At 41.1% G+C, this 18,629-nt stretch overlaps 1 protein-coding gene across 1 annotated transcript in view; it reads left to right on the forward strand.

Annotated features, from left to right (window-relative positions):
- ABI2 (abl interactor 2) overlaps positions 1-18,629 on the forward strand; it is a 290,182-nt gene that overhangs the window by 202,294 nt on the left and 69,259 nt on the right. The window contains 2 exon segments of the mRNA XM_029606307.1: positions 4,843-5,028; positions 15,575-15,733. Coding sequence (XP_029462167.1) covers positions 4,843-5,028; positions 15,575-15,733 — 345 coding nt within the window.

Below are 18,629 nucleotides of genomic sequence, written 5' to 3' on the forward strand. Positions count from 1 at the left end.
AGAAATGCCAACACTCTACTTTTAGAGACGACACAATCGTGTTTCGGACCACACTGGGTCCTGCTTCAGGGGCAAACGGCTCATCCAAAAGGGTTCTTCAACAGCGCAAAAACTTCAATTCCACTGCGGTAACCAAACTCTCTCACGGCTCCATTCAATTTCTTTCTTTTTCAGCAGTCCGCGTTCTTGACCGCAGCATATTCTGAACCAGCATGTTACACTTGCTCATTCACAGGGTAGCTAACCTCCACTAGCCACCACTGGTCTTCTCCACCTTTGTATTCTTGAGGGTCTTCTGTCAGAGACACACAAGCATGATGGTAGAAAAAGACCGTAAGGCCTATCTTGTCTCCCCATCCACATTAGCTACTTAGCTCTACAATTCCTGCTACTCCCTCAGATATCCTGTGCTTATTCCATGCTTTCTTAAATTTGGATACTGTCCTTGTCACCCCTGCTCCACTGGAACACATTTCCATGCATTCGCCACCCTTTTTATATAAAGAGATATTTTCCTTAGATTACTCCTTCTCACCCTGGTCCCATGATTCTTTATTCCAGAGCCACTTTGCTGTTGAGAAGCCTGCCTTCCTTATCACCTTGGAATATTTTAAATATCTGTATCATATCTTCTCTATAACGCCTTTCCTCTAGAGCATGTATATTTAAATCTTTAAGTCCTGTCCCCATACTTTAGAACAGTGGTCCCCAAACCTGTCCTGGAGGGCCACCAGCCAGTCGGGTTTTTGGGATATCCACAACGAACATGCATGAGAGAAAATGTGCATGTTATGAAGGCAGTGCATGCAAATTTTCTCTCATGCATATTCATTGAGGATATCCCAAAAACCAGACTGGCTGGTGGCCCTCCAGGACAGGTTTGGGGACCACTGCTTTAGAATGAAGACCACTGAAATTTAGCAGACACCTTTGGGACAGACTCTGTCTGGTATATATCCTTTTAAAGGTATCTATTCCAGAATTCTACCAATATTCCAAATGATCTCACCAGGGATTTATACAAGGGCTGTTACCTTAATCACTTGTTTGGCCATCTTAAGATCACCCCCAAATTCATGCTTAGAAGAATTTCACCCCGAATACTCTACTGTTGCCTTGGGTTTTTGCAATCGTAAATGTTAGCTGCCAGATTATGGACAATTCCTCAAGCTTAGCTAGATCCCTGCTTGTGGTTTCTACACCTTCCTGGGTGTCTACTGTGGTGCAGATTTTGGTATCTGCATAAAGACATAAGAACATGCCATACTAGGTCAGACCAAGCGTCCATCAAGCCCAGCATCCTGTTTCCAGCAGTGGCCAATCCAGGCCATAAGAACCTGGCAAGTACCCAAAAACTGTCTATCCCATGTTACTGATGCTAGTAATAGCAGTGGCTATTTTCTAAGTCAACTTAATAGCAGGTAATGGACTTCTCCAAGAACTTATCCAATTCTTTTTTAAAACCAGCTGCACTAACCACATCCCTTGGCAACAAATTCCAGAGTTTAATTGTGCATTGAGTGAAAGAGAATTTTCTCCCATCAGTTTTAAATGTGCCACATGCTAACTTCATGGAGTACCCCCTAGTCCTTCTATTATCTGAAAGAATAACTGTTTCACATTTACCCGTTCTAGACCTCGCATGATTTTAAACACCTCTATCATATTCCCCCTCAGCCGTCTCTTCTCCAAGCTGAACAGTCTTTCCTCATAGGGGAGCTGTTCCATCCCCTTTATCATTTTGGTCACCCTTCTCTGTACCTTCTACATTGCAATTATATCTTTTTTGAGATGCAGCAACCAGAATTGTACACAGTATTCAAGGTTGCGGTCTCACCATGGAGTGATACAGAGGCATTGACATTTTCCATTTTATTCGCCATTCCCTTCCTAATAATTCCCAACATTCTATTTGCTTTTTTGATTGCCGCAGCAGCACACTGAACCGACGATTTAAATGTGTTATGCACTATGATGCCTAGATCTTTCTTGGGTGGTAGCTCCTAATATAGAACATAACATTGTGTAACTATAGCATGGGTTATTTTTCCCTATATGCATCACCTTGCACTTATCCATATTAAATTTCATCTGCCCAATCTTCCAGTCTCACAAGGTCTTCCTGCAATTTTCACAGTTTGCTTGTGATTTAACTACTCTGAATAAATTTGTATCTGCAAATTTGATTACCTCACTTGTCGTATTCCTTTCCAGATCATTTATAAATACATTGAAAAGCGTGGGTCCCAGTACAGATCCCTGAGGCATTCCACTGCCCACTCCCCTCCACTGAGAAAATTGTCCATTTAATCCTACTCTGTTTCCTGTCTTTTAATCAGTTTGTAATCCACGAAAGGACATCGCCACCTATCCCATGACTTTTTATTTTTCCTAGAAGTCTCTCATGAGGGACTTTGTCAAATGCCTTCTGAAAATCCAAATACTACATCTCCCAGTTCACCTTTATCCACATGTTTATTAACCCCTTCAAAAAAATGAAGCAGATTTGTGAGGCAAGATTTGCCTTGGGTAAAGCCATGCTGACTTTGTTCCATTAAACCATGTCTTTCTATATGTTCTGTGATTTTGATATTTAGAACACTTTCCGCTATTTTTCCTGGCACTGAAGTCAGGCTAACTGGTCTGTAGTTTCCCGGATCACCCCATGAGCCCTTTTTAAATATTGGGGGTTACATTTGCTATCCGCCAGTCTTCAGGTACAATGGATGATTTTAATGATAGCTTACAAATTTTTAGTAATAGATCTGAAATTTCATTTTTTAGTTCCTTCGGAACCCTGGGGTGTATCCATCTAGTCCAGGTGATTTATTACTCCTTCAGTTTGTTAATCAGTCTACCACATCGTCTAGGTTCACCGTGATTTGGTTCAGTCCATCTGAATCATTACCCATGAAAACCTTCTCCGGAACGGGTATCTCCTCAACATCCTCTTCAGTAAACACGGAAGCAAAGAAATTGTTTAATCTTTCCGTAATGGCCTTATCGTCTCTAAGGCCATCCTTTCCTGATAATCTTTTAATGACATCCACTTAGAAAATATTGAAAAGAGCCAGTCCAAGAAACCAATTCCTTGTGGTACACTGCTAGTAACGCCTCCTTAGAGTGAACTCCATTTACCACTACTGTTGCTTCTCACTCACTAGTTTCTCACCCAGTAAGTCACTTTAGGGCCCATACTAAGGGTACTCAGTTTATTTATAAGTTACCTATCTGGAACTCTGTCAAGGGCCTTACTGTGAAAGCAAAGTGCACTACATCTAGCGCTCTCCCCTTATTTAATTCTCTGGCCACTCACTCAAAGAACTTGATCAGATTCATCAAACAAGTTCCGTCTCTCTGGTTAAAACTATGCTGCCTGGAATCTTGAAATTCAGTAGAGTACTTCAACCACTAGCATTCCTGAAGAGGAAGGAGTTAAACTGCTATGCTAGCCCTGGCTACCTTATCTCTTAATCAGGTGGTGAGCATGAGCCACCTGGGTTCAAAAAATACCTCACAGGTCTAGATAGATCTGAATAATCTGATACTCCATGAAAAGAATCCCAGCAGCGATGGGAGCCAGGTGACAGCAAGCTGGCTGCTGTGCAGTACAAATAAGTGGTCTGGCTGTAGAATGAGGACCTTCTTGCTGGGCAGTGTAGCTTCCTGGCCTGTGCTTTCCTGCTTTGGCTTCTTTTCCTTGTGTTATCAGCCTGGCTCTGCTGGAGTCAGATGTCACTCCACCAGTCCTTCCTGCAGGTTGACGGGGCTTGCTCTTCAGATGACAGCTGTCCTGGATGGCCCTTTCTTCTCATAGGCTCACAGGGACTGCACTTCACATAGCCATGCTCTTGCAGGCCTGAACAAGTGTCTCTCCTGTTCGGGGATCCCTGCTCATTAGTTATCAACAGACCCTGGATATGAATAATGACAATGAAAGGAAGTTGGCAACAAAACATAGACCAGCACAACTGCAAGACTCATAGCCATCTTTATCATAGATGAGTGGGTTGGCATAACCCGGCCCATCACACTGCCTTGCTCTGGTGAGCCTGCCCTGTGCATGAGGAAGGCTTCTGTTCTGGGCCTGCGTGGAGTCTTTCAGTGGGCTCATGGAGCCTGGCTGTGCAGATTGCCACACTCCTGCGAGCCCCTTACTCTTTATGGATACTACTGGAGCAACGTTGTTTTTGGGGCATTGCTGCATCAGGAAATTGTGTGATCAGAAGTGAATTCTGCGCAAATTCTGCATTGCATAGTATGCAGAATTCCCCCAGGCGTAGATAATCTTAGCCAAAAGGTCAAATAAGTCAGAGCCTGGACTTGGATCCTAACCAAAATATTTGAATCGAAAAAAACCCCAACTTATCTTTGTTACAGTGCCCTTGAAGCCATAATGGTCATAAGAAACCTCCACTTTTAAAAAGTAGTTTTTAGTTATCTTAAGGTCTTTTTTTGTTTTCAATTTATACAGTGCTTAATGCAAGAGATGCTTTTTGTTTACTTTATATGAAAAAAGCCATTACGGTTAAATGCTGTCTAGGCAATCTTGTGAAATAAGGAGCAGGTATCTTGAATGATAACTAAAATGTGCAGGTTGCTCATTGAGGCCTTCTTAGTATCAGATAATCAGAAGGAAAGATTTAAGAATCTATTTTTTTTTTTTTTTTTTTTTTTTTTTTTACTGTGATTGCAGAAGTATTCCTTTTACTATATTAATCAGGGGCTGATGAATCTAGAAGCATGTAATATCTAACACCTCAGTATGCTGAAAGCTTTTTCTTGTCCCCAGCTAACATGATCTCCTTATTAACTTCGCCTCTTCCTCCTCTCTTTGCATAGCCCCTGCTGGCTCAGCTGGCACTCCTCCTATTCCTACTGCCTCCACACCTGCCCCTGCCCCTCTCCCTCCTGCTACTGCACCCTCCTCTACCACCACCCCAGATGCTGCTCCTCCAGGAGCCCAGCCTCTTGCTGATGGCTTCACAGCTCCAACTCCCCCTGCTGTCTCTTCCGCTCCTTCTGCAGGTGAGTGTGTCTGTATGTGTACACCCATGTGGGCTGGCAAACCTAAGCATAACAGCACAGATTTCTGGGTATTCCTTTACTGAACTGCTGTCAATGAAAGTCAAAAAGCATTTGTCCCTAGGCTTTAAAGCTAATTTGTAAGCCTAGGATCTAGGTCTTGGAAATAGACTGGAACCTTTTTGGCAGCCAAGCCACAGCACCTTATGTTTGATTTCTTCTGTAGCAAAAGAAAAATGAAAGAAATTGTTTAGCTGGGATTTAGGAGAAGGAGCAAGGGAATGTAATTTATCAAGACTGGTAGAGAAAAGACTTTGAAAAAAAAATATTTGTAAGTATTCTGATAGTCGTACCTGCTAAAACAAATGTAACTGAATATCTGAGGCAAACAGTGATTATTTTAAATAGCAGTAGAAAGTAATAATATAAACCATTTTTTTTACTTATGTAATATACTCCTATCACTAAACTCTTACCCAACACACATGGGATTTCTACCCATATAGATTCTACTGAGCATTTACTCTCTTGTATGATCTTTATCCTGTTGGACTCTCTACCCTCCTGGACATAAAGTGCCACACCTCCACCAAGTTGATCCTCCCTATCATTGTGATATAATTTATACCCTGATATAGCACTGTCTCATTGGTTATCCTCCTTCCACCAAGTCTCTGTGATGCCAATTATGTCAATCTCATCATTTATTGCTGTACACTAACTCTCCCATCTTATTTCTTAGACTTCTGGCAATGGCATACAGACATTTCAAAGTGTGGTTTTTGTTTTTATTAACCTGCTTTTCAGTTATTAGGGATAATTTGGAAATCATTAGCTTCGGTGATTTTTTACATATAGGCATATGGACTACGTTTGCTTTATTGGAACCTCTCTGTTGGGATGCCCTAAGTGTGAGAGGACAATACATCACCTGGAGAGCAGGTCCTTGCTACAGGATCACTTTCTGCTAAACCGGGGCGATGTTCTCCTACTGGGAGACCTTTCTGATCCAAGGCAGCACTGGGGCTGCCAGACTGGATTTGGGACTTGGCTACTATGTCCCTGAAGGTCTCATCAATGTACCTTTCTGTCTGCCTTAGCTCCTCCAAGTCTGCTACTCTAGCCTCCAGAGATCGAACTCGTTCCCTGAGAGCCAGGAGCTCTTTGCACAGAGTGCACACATACAATCTCTCACCCGCAGGTAAAAAAATCATACATGTGACACTCAATGCAAAAGACTGGAAAGCCCCCCTCTTGAGCTGAAGTCCCTTACAAGTTTTTGTGGTGGACATGCAGTGCCTGAGCTCCAGGCCCTAGTAACTTATCCACTTTAAATAAAGTTTTTGTTTTAATAGGATGGTTCTCCATGCACATCTGTAGTGTTGGACCCCCACCTATAACCAGTCAATCATCTTTCCAACATTTTCCCCCAGGCTGCATTGCCACAACAGTGAACAAGCATTGCACAGGTTGGATTGCACAAGTGGCTTAAGTCTTATCTGGAATGGACTTAAGCTGTTAGAAAGTTCTCCTAGCTTTTTCTTTTGACCCGACAGACCTGTAATTACTGTTGCTAAGTGCACCCTTTCTAATTGGTTAGCAGATTGCATTTCCTTCTGTTATGCTCAGGCAGGTTGGATTCTGGATGGACTACCTGAGATTAGCATCCATGGAGAGATTTGCAATTCTGTGAGGTAGAGTGCAGTCCACACATTTACAGCTCATTGTTTAGATAAATATTCCTACCGTGACAGTAGTTTTGGTAGGTTTGTCCTGTAGCATCTTTTTGATTTTAAGACTGGGTTGGAGAAGGGCTATGCAGTTAGATAAGGAGAGAGGAAACATACCATCTGTGCCATCCATGTGAGGCTGCTGGAATGGTTTACTATCTTAGTAATGTACAGCAACCCCTAGAGGAGTTGTGGCTTTTTGTTTTGAAAATTCAAGGGAGAGGAGTGTGTGTATTTTTCTGTTTGGAGAAAACTTCAGACACAAATCAATGAAATAAGGATTTTCAGAGATTTGAACGAAATTTTAATTTATATATATTTCTTTTGAGAAGTACCAGTTTGCGTTTTTAACTTCATTTGAAAGGAAGCTTTTTCCACTTCCTTTCCTATTTTTAAGGGATCTGAAACGTTTCACCTAGTTCCCCTCTGTAGAAAGAGAAACACTGTCTACAACCAAACTGTTTGCTGAGGACAGGATACCTATCTGGTACCCAGTGTATGAGGAGAGAAATAGTGGCACCCTTATCTATCTGGTATACAGAGGAGAGAAAGGGAGGTTCCTATCTGATACCATAGAGAAACCAAATGAGAGAAGCAGAAGGGTCAGTTCAAGCTTTAGTAAGATTCAGGTGCCATACATGAGAACCCTAAAAAATTGGAGGAAATATCTTTGTACAATGGCCTGGGAATCCTTAACTTCAAATAATAGGGACCTAGTAACAGAGAAGAGGGATTACACAGTGAGGATTCCCTGACTCAGGTTACATGAAATTTAGAATCTAGCTCCACCTCTTCTAACCAAGTTCAAGAATGTATTTCTATTTTTTCCTGGTCCCTCCATTGTTTAACTTTGATATACAGAAAACAGTTGGCAGTGACTTTTTATTTCCCACTTTGTCAATATAGTTGGTATACCATGTTGCTGTAACAGAATTATTGCTTTAAAATTTTTTTTGCGTAGTAGTCATTTTGTCATTTTTAGCATTGAATAATAAAATTGGTGGTTTACTGCACAGCAGCATTAGTTTGCCTGCATGTAGGGCTTCTTGTCTGTAAATATTGATAATGGATTTGCTGGTTGGTTCAAACATGCCAAGTGGGAGGCAAGATGAATTAGAATTAAATCTTTCACTTGTGCTAGTGTTGTATGTCACTGTTTTCATTTTCTATTAGCCATATTTCATGGGTGATATAGGGCAGCATGTTGTGGAGTTTTCTGAGTATGTGAGTTTTCTGAGTATGTGTGGGACCTCTTACGTGAATGACTGTTCAAGAACTTTTTTTCAATTTTCTTTTTTTTTAATCCATGCTTCAAATGGATGCAGGAGATTCTCTGTACTTCACTGAACTCATATTCTTTTTATTAAAAAAACCCCCCAAAAAAAAACAGTGCACAATGGATTCATGCCCTACAGCAGGTTTTAAATATTGTACCTATGGACATATGTCCATTACAAATGGTCACGTTGCTTGTTATATCTGCTTGATCCCAGACCACGACCAACCAAATTACCGGGACTGCAGCCGCATGTCCCCAAGGGCTCAATGCCAGAGGAAAGAAAAAATAGCCCATCTGTTAACTTACAGGTAGATCTTTGAGCAATGCCCAAACACCAGTGGTGAACGCCACATTTCACTACTCCATGGCCAGACTTTAAGAAGTGCCGTGTAGAGACCAAAGGGCCATCCTCAGAAAAGTCAGTGCAAAAGGCCTTATCTAAGCACCCTTCCACAAGTCTGGGAGCCCATAAGAATGCCAAAGAAAAACACATGGTGCATCGCCGCTTGGTGCACCGTCTGCACACAGCGCACCAAAGAAGCCTGGCACAGTTATTGCATATGGTGCATTGGTACATAGCGCCTGAGCCATACATGATGCATCAACAGCTCAAGGTTCTTCACAAACGCACAGCTCCTCTTCCAGGCATGACTCATCTTCAGTGCTTGCACTTCCATCAGCCCAAACCGCAGAAGAACTGGCCAAGAAAACCCATCGAAAAAATCACAAATCTAGCCAACTGAGTAGCGAAAGATCCAAATCTCACTCCCTAAGGTTTCCATCCTGAGCAAGTTCTTCTCTCTTAGACAGGGATTTGAAAAGGACAACTTAAGGGCAGCCATTCCACCACCTAAGATGCCCATACCTACGTATCCATCAGGACTACCTGTCTACCCTCTACCAGCCACGGTGTCACAACCCATGTTACTGTCTACCATGTGGCAGAAAGGTTTCAGTCTACAAATCCTGGACTCAGTTTCTTCTGTCATACCAATTTCAATTCTGGAGTTAGATGCAAATCAGGTTTTAGTGCCTGAGGAAGATGTTCTGCCGCCATCACCTATTCTGCTGCTCACATCAGGCTGTGGAACAAATTATGGAAACTGGGCTTTTTTCACTAACTTTATTTCCTCAAATCCCATCATCTTTTCTGTCAGCCTACCCAGTTCTTCTTCCCAAGAAGGTAATGCCAGAAGTGCCAGCACTACTTCTATCTTTGTCTTGACGTTCACTTACCAGAGGATCTGCCACTTCCTCTAAGTCTGGGGGAGCATTCACCACCTGCCTCCCTGCTGCCTTTTTTTTTTTTTTTTTACCTTCGGATGCCTCCCCAGGGGAATTCCTCAATAGTTCCATGGAGCTGCCATCTGATCCCCCTAAAGAACCACCGGAAAATACATCTCCAGAAAACCTAATTATGCCAAGTTTGTGAAGAAATTGGGCTCTGCTCTGAAATTAGAGATCAGAAAGGGGCAGAATCCTAGAGCAGAAGTTATAGGTCTGCTAAAGCTTCTAGATATTCCTGCAGAACCTTCCATTATACCATCCCATGAGATATTGGACACTCTCCTTCTGAAAAAATGGGAGACTCCTTATTCAGAATTCACCACAGCTAGGAAAGTGGACTTAAAAGTTTAAACTAAAAACCTCCCCAGGAATTGGGCAGGTACAATTCCATTGTAGTCGAGTCTACAATGAAAAAAGCAAAGAACATGAAATTGTACTCAAATGCACCACCTGGAAGAGGCCACTCAACTAAAATAAGCATATACTCTCATCCTAATCCACCTCTCCTGTTGGCATTACCTCTGCTTCTGAGTGGCTCACCTCCACTACCAAAGAAGGTCCTCTCATTTGGACTATCCTCTGCCTTGAGTCTTCACAAAATATTTAGTGGCTTTGCCACATTTGTCACTCAGGGATATGGCTGTTCCCCTACCTGGATGACTAGCTAATAGTAGCACCAAATGAATAAACTATACTATGTCTGCAGAAGTTGGGGTTTCTCATACGTTATGAAAAATCAGTACTCTTCCCCTCACAACAAATACAATTTATAGGCACACAGATTTCATCAACTTCAGAGTATATCTCCGTCACGACTGAGTCCGCAAGCTTCAATATGCAGTGCACAGGCTCCTGCACTGCAAAAAAAACCCCCTCCGTTCGACGTGTCCTAGTATTGCATAGACATATGCAGCAGCCATTTATGTAGTCTCCCTAACAAGGTTACACCTGCATCTGTACCAATAGGAACTCAAAAGTCAATGGTGCCAGTATCTTCAGCCTTTGTCCACCAAAATAAAATTGACAAAACCAATAACTCAAATCAAGTGGTAGCTGCAATCGGGCATGCTACTCGACCGTTCTCCTTTACATCATTCTCTGTACCATCTAATTTTAACATGCCTCCAGAAAAGGGTGAGGAGCTCATCTCTAGTTTAAATTGCAAGGCCTATGGAATCGAGAAGAGCAAGCATATTTGATCATCTAAAAATCCAAGCCATACGCAATGCTCTCTAAGCCTTCAGCATCTCCTTCAAGGATCGTCCCTAAAGATCCACAAAGACAACCAAGTAGCAATATTCTACATAAACAAGTAGGGAGGTACAGGGTTTCATGCTCTCTGTGAGGAAGTTATAACCACAACAAAAAATTATTACAAATGAAACTAATCCTGAATGCAGAGAAAACTGAAATATTAGAAAATATTCACAATCAAATATTCCAGCATTTGTTTGAGAACACAAATTTGGTGCCTTCACCATTCGCCAGAGATCTTGGAGTGATAGTAGACTCTGAACTGAATATGAAAAAACATATTGTGACCAAGTTAAGAGATGGATACTTTAAATTATTAACCTTAAGAAGACTGAAACCATTATTTGAACCTCCTGATTTTAGATCCGTCCTTCAGGCCTTACTGTTTGCCAATTTAGACTATTGTAACGCTTTGCTGCTTGGTCTACCTCACTCCACTATTAGACCTTTACAGGTATTTCAGAATACTGTAGCTCGAATCCTGACAGGAAAGAAGAAGTTTGATCACATCACTCCAACATTGATAGCATTACATTGGCTACCAATAAATTCCAGAATACTTTACAAAGCTGCATGCATAATACACAACATAATCTATGTAGAAAGGACAGAATGGCTGAACGCTGTGCTGCGACTGCACGCTCCACAAAGAAGCTTGAAATCAGCCAATAAAGGACTCTTATCAATCCCCACAATCAAATCAGCACAGCTCAGTCAAGTCAGAGAGCGAGCTCTGTCAATTGCAGGATCAAAACTGTGGAATGCACCTCCAATTCAATTAAGGATGCAGCAGGAAAAAAATAAATTTAAAGCAGAACTTAAAACATGGCTGTTTAATACGGCTTATACCGAAAACGAGAAATAGACATGCAATTAAGTTTAATACTTACAGTTGGTTTTATTTTAACCTTTAAATAATGCTGGAAGTATATATTTATGCTTTTAGTATTTTATTGGTTTAATACTTATGGCTTTATATTTTATATCTTAACAGCTAACATGTTTTTTGTAATTTCCCTCTCAATTGTTAGCTGTTTTATTCTTTTTATAATTGATTGTAATTTCCTTACTTTATATTTATTGAAATGTTAACAGCTGTGAAGGCTACGCTGAGACAACTGTATATAAATGACAAACCTTAAACCATATGAGAATGGGCAATGGAGGCCAATGTTACTCTACATGCAACATATTTGCAAGAAATTTCCAAACTAGAAGTGGATTGCCTCAGCAGAATATTTCAGCCTCACAAATGGTCCCTGTCGTAGTTGGTGGCCAATATATTCTTCCATTGTTGAGGCCACCCGTGGCTAGACCTCTTTGCAACAGAATAAAACAGGAAGGTATGCAAATTCTGTTCCATCTGACCAACTCCTCACCAAGAAGTTCTGGATGCATTTCTGTTCTCATGGAGCAGGGATCTGCTGTATGCGTTTCCTCCAATACCGTTTATCTCCAAAACAGTTCAGAAATACATGCAAGGTCAAGCAAGGATGAGTCTAATAGCCCTGGCATGGCCCAGACACACATGGTATGCCTAAATAGTACAGTACTCTCACTTTCCTGCACAAAAACTGGGGAGCGACCTGGAACTGTTAACACAGGAATACGAATGTCCTCTTCATCTGCTACACTCCACTCTAAATGAACATCCATGCAGTCAGAACACATGACCTTAACACAATGGAATCTCCCCTAATAGATTTAGGAGAATGTCCTATCAGCAAGTAAACCATCTACCAAATGCAACTACAGCTTTAAAAGGCATTGTCATTCTGGTGTGCACAGCATGCTATAGACCCCTTTACATGTGAGCCCGACATTTGCTCTCATATCTGCACTACCTCTCGAACATTCGACTTGCTGCCATGTTGCTAGGATACATCTCAGTGCCATAGCAGTATACCATCACCGTGAAGTTGGAGCACTCATCTCCACACATCCATTAATATCATGCTTAATAAATGGTCATATTTACCTATGGCCAGCACTAAAGCGACCCCTTGTTCCATGGGACATTAACTTAAGTCCTGACATCTGTCATTTCCTATTGAACCATTGGAGTTGGCATTGTTGAAGTTTCTCACCTGGAAAGTCTTGTTCTTAGTAGCTGTCACATTGGCTTGGAGAATAAGTGAAATTCAGGCTCTGGTACATTTTTTCACCTTATTTCTGGTTCTTCCACGACAGTTTCACTAGGTCCACACCCCAGGTTCTTATGAAAAGTAGTATCACGGTTCCATTTGAACCAAAGCATCTCACTACCTACTTTCTACCTGAAACGACGCAAGCATGAAAGGGAAAAAATGCTGCATACCCTAAATTGCTAAAGAACTCGGGTGTATTACAAAAAAGATGTACTCTGAGTCATAGAAAGACTTTGGATCGTAGGAAATAAATAGTTGCAAACAGACTGGGAACACTCTCTAATTGGATCCCAACTTGCATAAATCATTGTTGCATTGCAAAATTGCTCTCTTACAGATCCATTAAGAGCTGACAACAGTGACATCTTTGCACATTTAAATAATGTACTTATCGAAGATATTTGCAGAGAAGCAACCTGGTAACCGATGCACACATTCACGTCCCACTATCGCCTTGACATGGCAGCATCTGGTGGACAGTGCTGTGGGAACTGCAGTCCTGAAACATGCCACATCATCCTACTTGCCTGTCCATGGGGGAGCTCGAGTTGCAAAACGTGGGTGGGGAAGCAACAAGAACTGATGCAAATGTAAATTAGTCTACAACAATCCTCAGTTTGGGACTCCCCATGGAGCATGGCTAATTCAGCCTACTTAACAGAAAAAAACAAGGTTTGCTTACCATAAGTGGTGTTTGCTGTAGATAACAGGAGAAATTAGCCATGTGATAACCACCCTCCATCCTGGGCAGCAACTTATACCAAGAATTCAACTAGCTTTGTTATAGGCTGAAGAGAGTTCTGGAACGGTCGTTCACACGGAAAGTCCCACGCATGCTCAGTACATCAAAAACTTTAACTGACTTGAGAGAGCTCCACAATGTGCCGCCCGATGACGTCACCCATGGAGCATGGCTAATTCAACCTTCTATCTATGGAAAACACTTTATACGGTAAGCAAAACTTGCTTTTAAGCACCTATGCTTTTTTCCATTCTGACAGCAAAATATTTGGCCCCGTGAGGCCAATACTTAGCAGTGAATATCCAGCTGTGATCATCCATCTCCGTCTTAGCTGGTTAAATACCTATCTGGCTCAGTAGTAGCCAGAGAAGTGTGATAGGTGGAATATAAGCAAATTGGGGAGGAGCTGCTTATCCAGTTAACTTTTCCAGATAAGTTAATCTAGGTCTAAAGTTATCCAGATAAGCCAGATAAGATTTATCTGACTAAATAGTGACTTTTATGGTGATATTCAGCAGCATAACAAGGAGTGTAGAAGAATATATCACTTAGTCCGTAGATATCTTCAAAAGACTTTATTGTGAAATTTTATATATCTTTATAATGAGCGGCAGCTCCATACATTTACACAAATCACCTCTTAAGTCCCCCGACGCGGACCCGGGTTTCGCGGTAGCTGCTTCGGGAGGGACGTAACCATTCAAAGAACCATCTGTTAACACAAAATTTTTAAAAAAGGACTTAAGTGCAAGGACTTAAGTGCAAGGACTTAAGTGCAAGGACTTAAGTGCAAGACGTGATTTGTGTAAATGTATGGAGCGGCCGCTCATTATAAAGATATATAAAATTTCACAAAGTCTTTTGAAGATATCTACGGACTAAGTGATATATTCTTCTACACTCCTTGTTATGAACATATCGTGGTAGAGTGCAGATTTGCTATTTTGTTCTTTTGGATATTCAGCAGCATAGCCATGCTGCTGAATATCCCTTATAATTTAATCTGATAAGTCTTGTCTAAGGCCTATGAGTCATGGAAAAAAAGTGGCCGGGGGGGGGGGGGGGGGGGCGATAGTGGGCAGTCTGCCTCATTGTGGTGGTGCGTTTTCACCTGCCGTGGTTACAGCCATGCTGCCCACTATCGCCCCCATAGCACCACACCAAAAGATGATGATGTTTCTGTTGCTACTGCCGGCGATAATGTATAAAACATCGCCCACGGGTGGTACTGGAAATATTTTTTGCCTGCCCTAACCACGCCCCTTTCCTGAATTTACATATTACCGATGCAATGATGTAGTTATCGTGTGCGTTAGGCCCTAATGCATGTGGTAACAGCCTATTGCGATTTAAAGAATGACCCCCTTATTTAGGATACGTTTGAATATCTACCTCCATGTGCCTGTCTTGTTAATTTGCACTAAGATGATTGTGGTTTTAAAGCAAAGAAAGCCTTGGGTTAATTGACTTTTGAAAGCTAACAATTTAGGGTTTTTTCCCCCCAGCTTTTTTTCTTTTGTTCCATAGTTGGCATTTTCTGCATAATCACCTGAAAGCTGCAGAATGCCTAGTGCTGTTCTTATAACAGCAGTATTGGAGTTTAAGGGGCCGTGTTTGATTACTAGGGATGTTGTACCTCTTACTGTGCCTCTCATGATGTAGGTTAGTGTGTGTATAATAATTCCCAGCCAGCACCCAAGGAACCTACTTTCTGGTATGCAGTCAAACAAATCTGAGGGGGAAAAAACCCACCCCTGACCTCCTGAAAATTGAGTGCAGCTAGAATGTCAAACACAGGTTATTAGGGACATGCGCAATGATCTTGTAAGCCTAATTTCCCTTAAAAGAAAATAAAAAAAATAGTATATCTGCTATGTGACAGTAGAATCCAAAGCTCAGGATATAGTCTGTTACTGATGTCAGACAGTATAATTGTCTTGTGTCAGCTAATTGTAAACTATCTATTTTGGTATAGTGTAGCTTTCGTGAAACATTTTAACATAGTTTTATTTCAGATTGGCCTACTTATAGTGTTACTTTTAGGTTTGATTGTAGCTGTGAGAAGACTAGTTCTTATTTTTATAATTGATCTGGTTTTCTACAATCTCAGGTCACCCTGTGCAGTTTTACAGCATGAACAGACCTGTCTCTCGGCACAACCCCCCAACAATAGGAGGCTCATTGCCCTATCGGCGACCCCCGTCGATCACGTCTCAGCCAAATCTTCAGAACCAAATGAACGGAGGACCCTTTTTCAGCCAGAACCCAGGTAAAGCAGGCTTCTTTATTACATGTTTAAAAAAAATGTGTAATCCAGTCTAAAAATTGTGTGTATATGTATACACATACACAGTGGCTATAGAAAGTCTACATTTCCTTCTAAATTGTTCACCTTTTGTTATCTGATAGCCTGGAAGTAAACTGCATTAAACCAGTGCTTGTTCCATGTATCCATACATCCTACCCCTACCCCACAGTTGCCATGTGCCAGATTTGCTTAGAAAATTAAGTAGAAATTAAAAAAAAAAAAAAACTTGGTTGGATTGTTTGCCCCTCTCATAGTTCTGTAGCAATCCTAAATACTTTAAAGCTCTGGTATAACCAATCTCCTTCAGAAGCACACACCTAATGAATTGGCATCCACCTGCGTTAAATTGTACAATTCACATGTCAACAGGATAAATTCAGCAGTTTTGTTGGTTCTCATTTCTGGGTAGTACATTTCAGGGCAAAGATCCAACCATGAGTACCCAGTATCTGTCAAAAGAACTCTGGGGCAAGATTGTGAAAAGGCGAAGATCTGGGGATGGGAATGAAAGAATTGCAAATTGAGTATGGTCAAGACAATAATTGAGAAATTGAAGATGTGTGGCACCACCAAGACCCTGCTAAATCGGACCATATTTTCAAACTGGATGACCAAGCAAGGAGGAGACTAATCAGGGAGGCATTCAAGAGCCCAGTGGCAACTTTGAAAGAGCTAAAGGCTTCCATAGGCAAGATTGCTCAAAGTGCCCAAGCACTCTACAAATCTGACCTGTATGGTTGCAAGAAGGAAGCTATTAAAGCTCACCTTGAATCTCATTTAAAGTATGCAAAGGAACATTTAGGGGATACAATTTATTTGGACAGTAGCCATGTGATAAGTCTTAGAACCTTTTTGCCCGAATACCAAGCATTGTTTGGCACAAACCAAACACAGCCCATCACTCAGAGAACACATCCCTACTGTAAAGCATGGTGGTGGTAGTAGCATCATGTTATGGGGATGTTTCTCATCAGCCGGGACTGAAGCACTTGTCAGGATAGAAGGGACAATGAATGGAGAAAAGTCCTCGAGGAAAGCTTGTAGCCCCCTGCAAGACAGCTGAAACTGGAACAGACGTTCACCTTTTTGCATGCTAGACTCGAAGGACACAGCTAAAGTTACACTGGAGTGGCTAAGGAACAAAAAGGTAAATGTTCTAGAGTGGCTCAGTCAGATTCAAACTCAAATCAATTTGAAAATCTTTGGCATTACTTAGATTGCAGTAGTCCCCAAGGGACTTGATAGCGCTTGAACAGTTTTATAAAGAAAAATGGTCTAATACTGACAAAGTTGATGGAGACATATCCCAATGAATGTATAGCTGTAACTGCTGCCAAAGGTGCTTCCACCAAGTATTGATTCTGAAAGGCATGGAGTATTGGGTGAGTGGGAAAAAAATCCTCATTTTTAAACATATATGCAAATCTGATGCATGGATGGACCCAGCAAAAATGTTCAGGATTTAATGATGTAATATATCAAATTGACAAACTGAGTAATAAATCACCAGGACCGAATGGCATCCACCCTTGAATACTAGACGATCTAATACATGTTTGCAAACCTGTTACTAGTAATCTGTTATCTATCATTTAAAATAGCCATGATACCTGAAGACTTGGAGGGTGGCCAATGTGATGCCGATTTTTAAAAAGAGCTCCAGGAGTGATCTGAGAAACGATATAGACTGGCAAGTCTAATGATGGTGCCAGACAAAATGGGAGAAGCTATTCTTAAAAACAAATTAGCCATATGGATATATACGGCTTAAGGAGAGTAAACATGGTTTTAGCAAAGGGAAGTCTTGCCGTACCAATATTTTAAACATTTTTTGAAAGTATAAAACATGTAGATAAAGGTGAGCTGGTTAAAGTAGTGCATTTGGATTTTCAGACGGCATTTCATAGTCTCCCATGAGAACTCCTCAGAAAATTAAAACATGGGATAGATGACAGTGTCTTATTGTGGATTGGTAAGAGATGGAAAATGGTCAATTTTCCAGATAGAGAAAGCTTATTAGTGAAGTATCACAGGGAGCGGTACTGGGATTTGTGCTGTTTAATGTATTCATAAATCTGGAAGAGGGAACATAGGAGCAGGGGGTAGAAAGAACTAGATGTAAATAAGTTAAAAATGGGCTAGCTGCTCAAATACTTAAAATAAATAAAATGCAAATAAATAGCACCAATGTATTCTCAAAGGATCCATACAAATATAACACTCCAATTCAAACCACATAGGTGGATACTAATAAAGGCCCAATATGACCATGTTTTGGCATGAATGCTTGCATCAGGGGTAAAGAATGCGTCTAGTTCAACAATCTGAACCATCAGTAAACAGCATAAAAATGGCTGTCAGATCACCTACATAAGAAATAAGTTGATGTGTCTGGTAGCTTAGACGATTAAGTAGGTTTATGGTCCCATAGGTACATTTCATGCTACATAGACCTCTCAGATTCTTATTTCATATTGGTTAGCCACAGGGCTAAATGCCCTTATCAATGACCTGAGCATCTTATACACCAGTCTATGTTGTCTCTCTTATATGGATGCTTTGGTTTTCAGTCTTAAGTGGTACATGCAGCATTTGTGTGTTTGGTAATACCACAACCACAAGGGATAGGAGTGCAGAAACACTCAATGTCAGTAAGCAAAAGGTATGTATTTTATAAACCAGCTTTTGTGTTATTCTATTCTGGAATATGATACTTTATCTACATGAATTAAATACTGTACTGATGCAATAAGACCTTTTGGCATTTCTTTGCATTTCATAAAATCAATTTGATTTCACAGACCAGACAACCATGATTTGCAGCACACCTTTTGCTTATTAGCATTTGTTTTTTGGC

This window comes from Rhinatrema bivittatum, chromosome 6, assembly GCF_901001135.1.
Source record: "Rhinatrema bivittatum chromosome 6, aRhiBiv1.1, whole genome shotgun sequence".
Lineage (NCBI taxonomy): Eukaryota > Metazoa > Chordata > Amphibia > Gymnophiona > Rhinatrematidae > Rhinatrema > Rhinatrema bivittatum.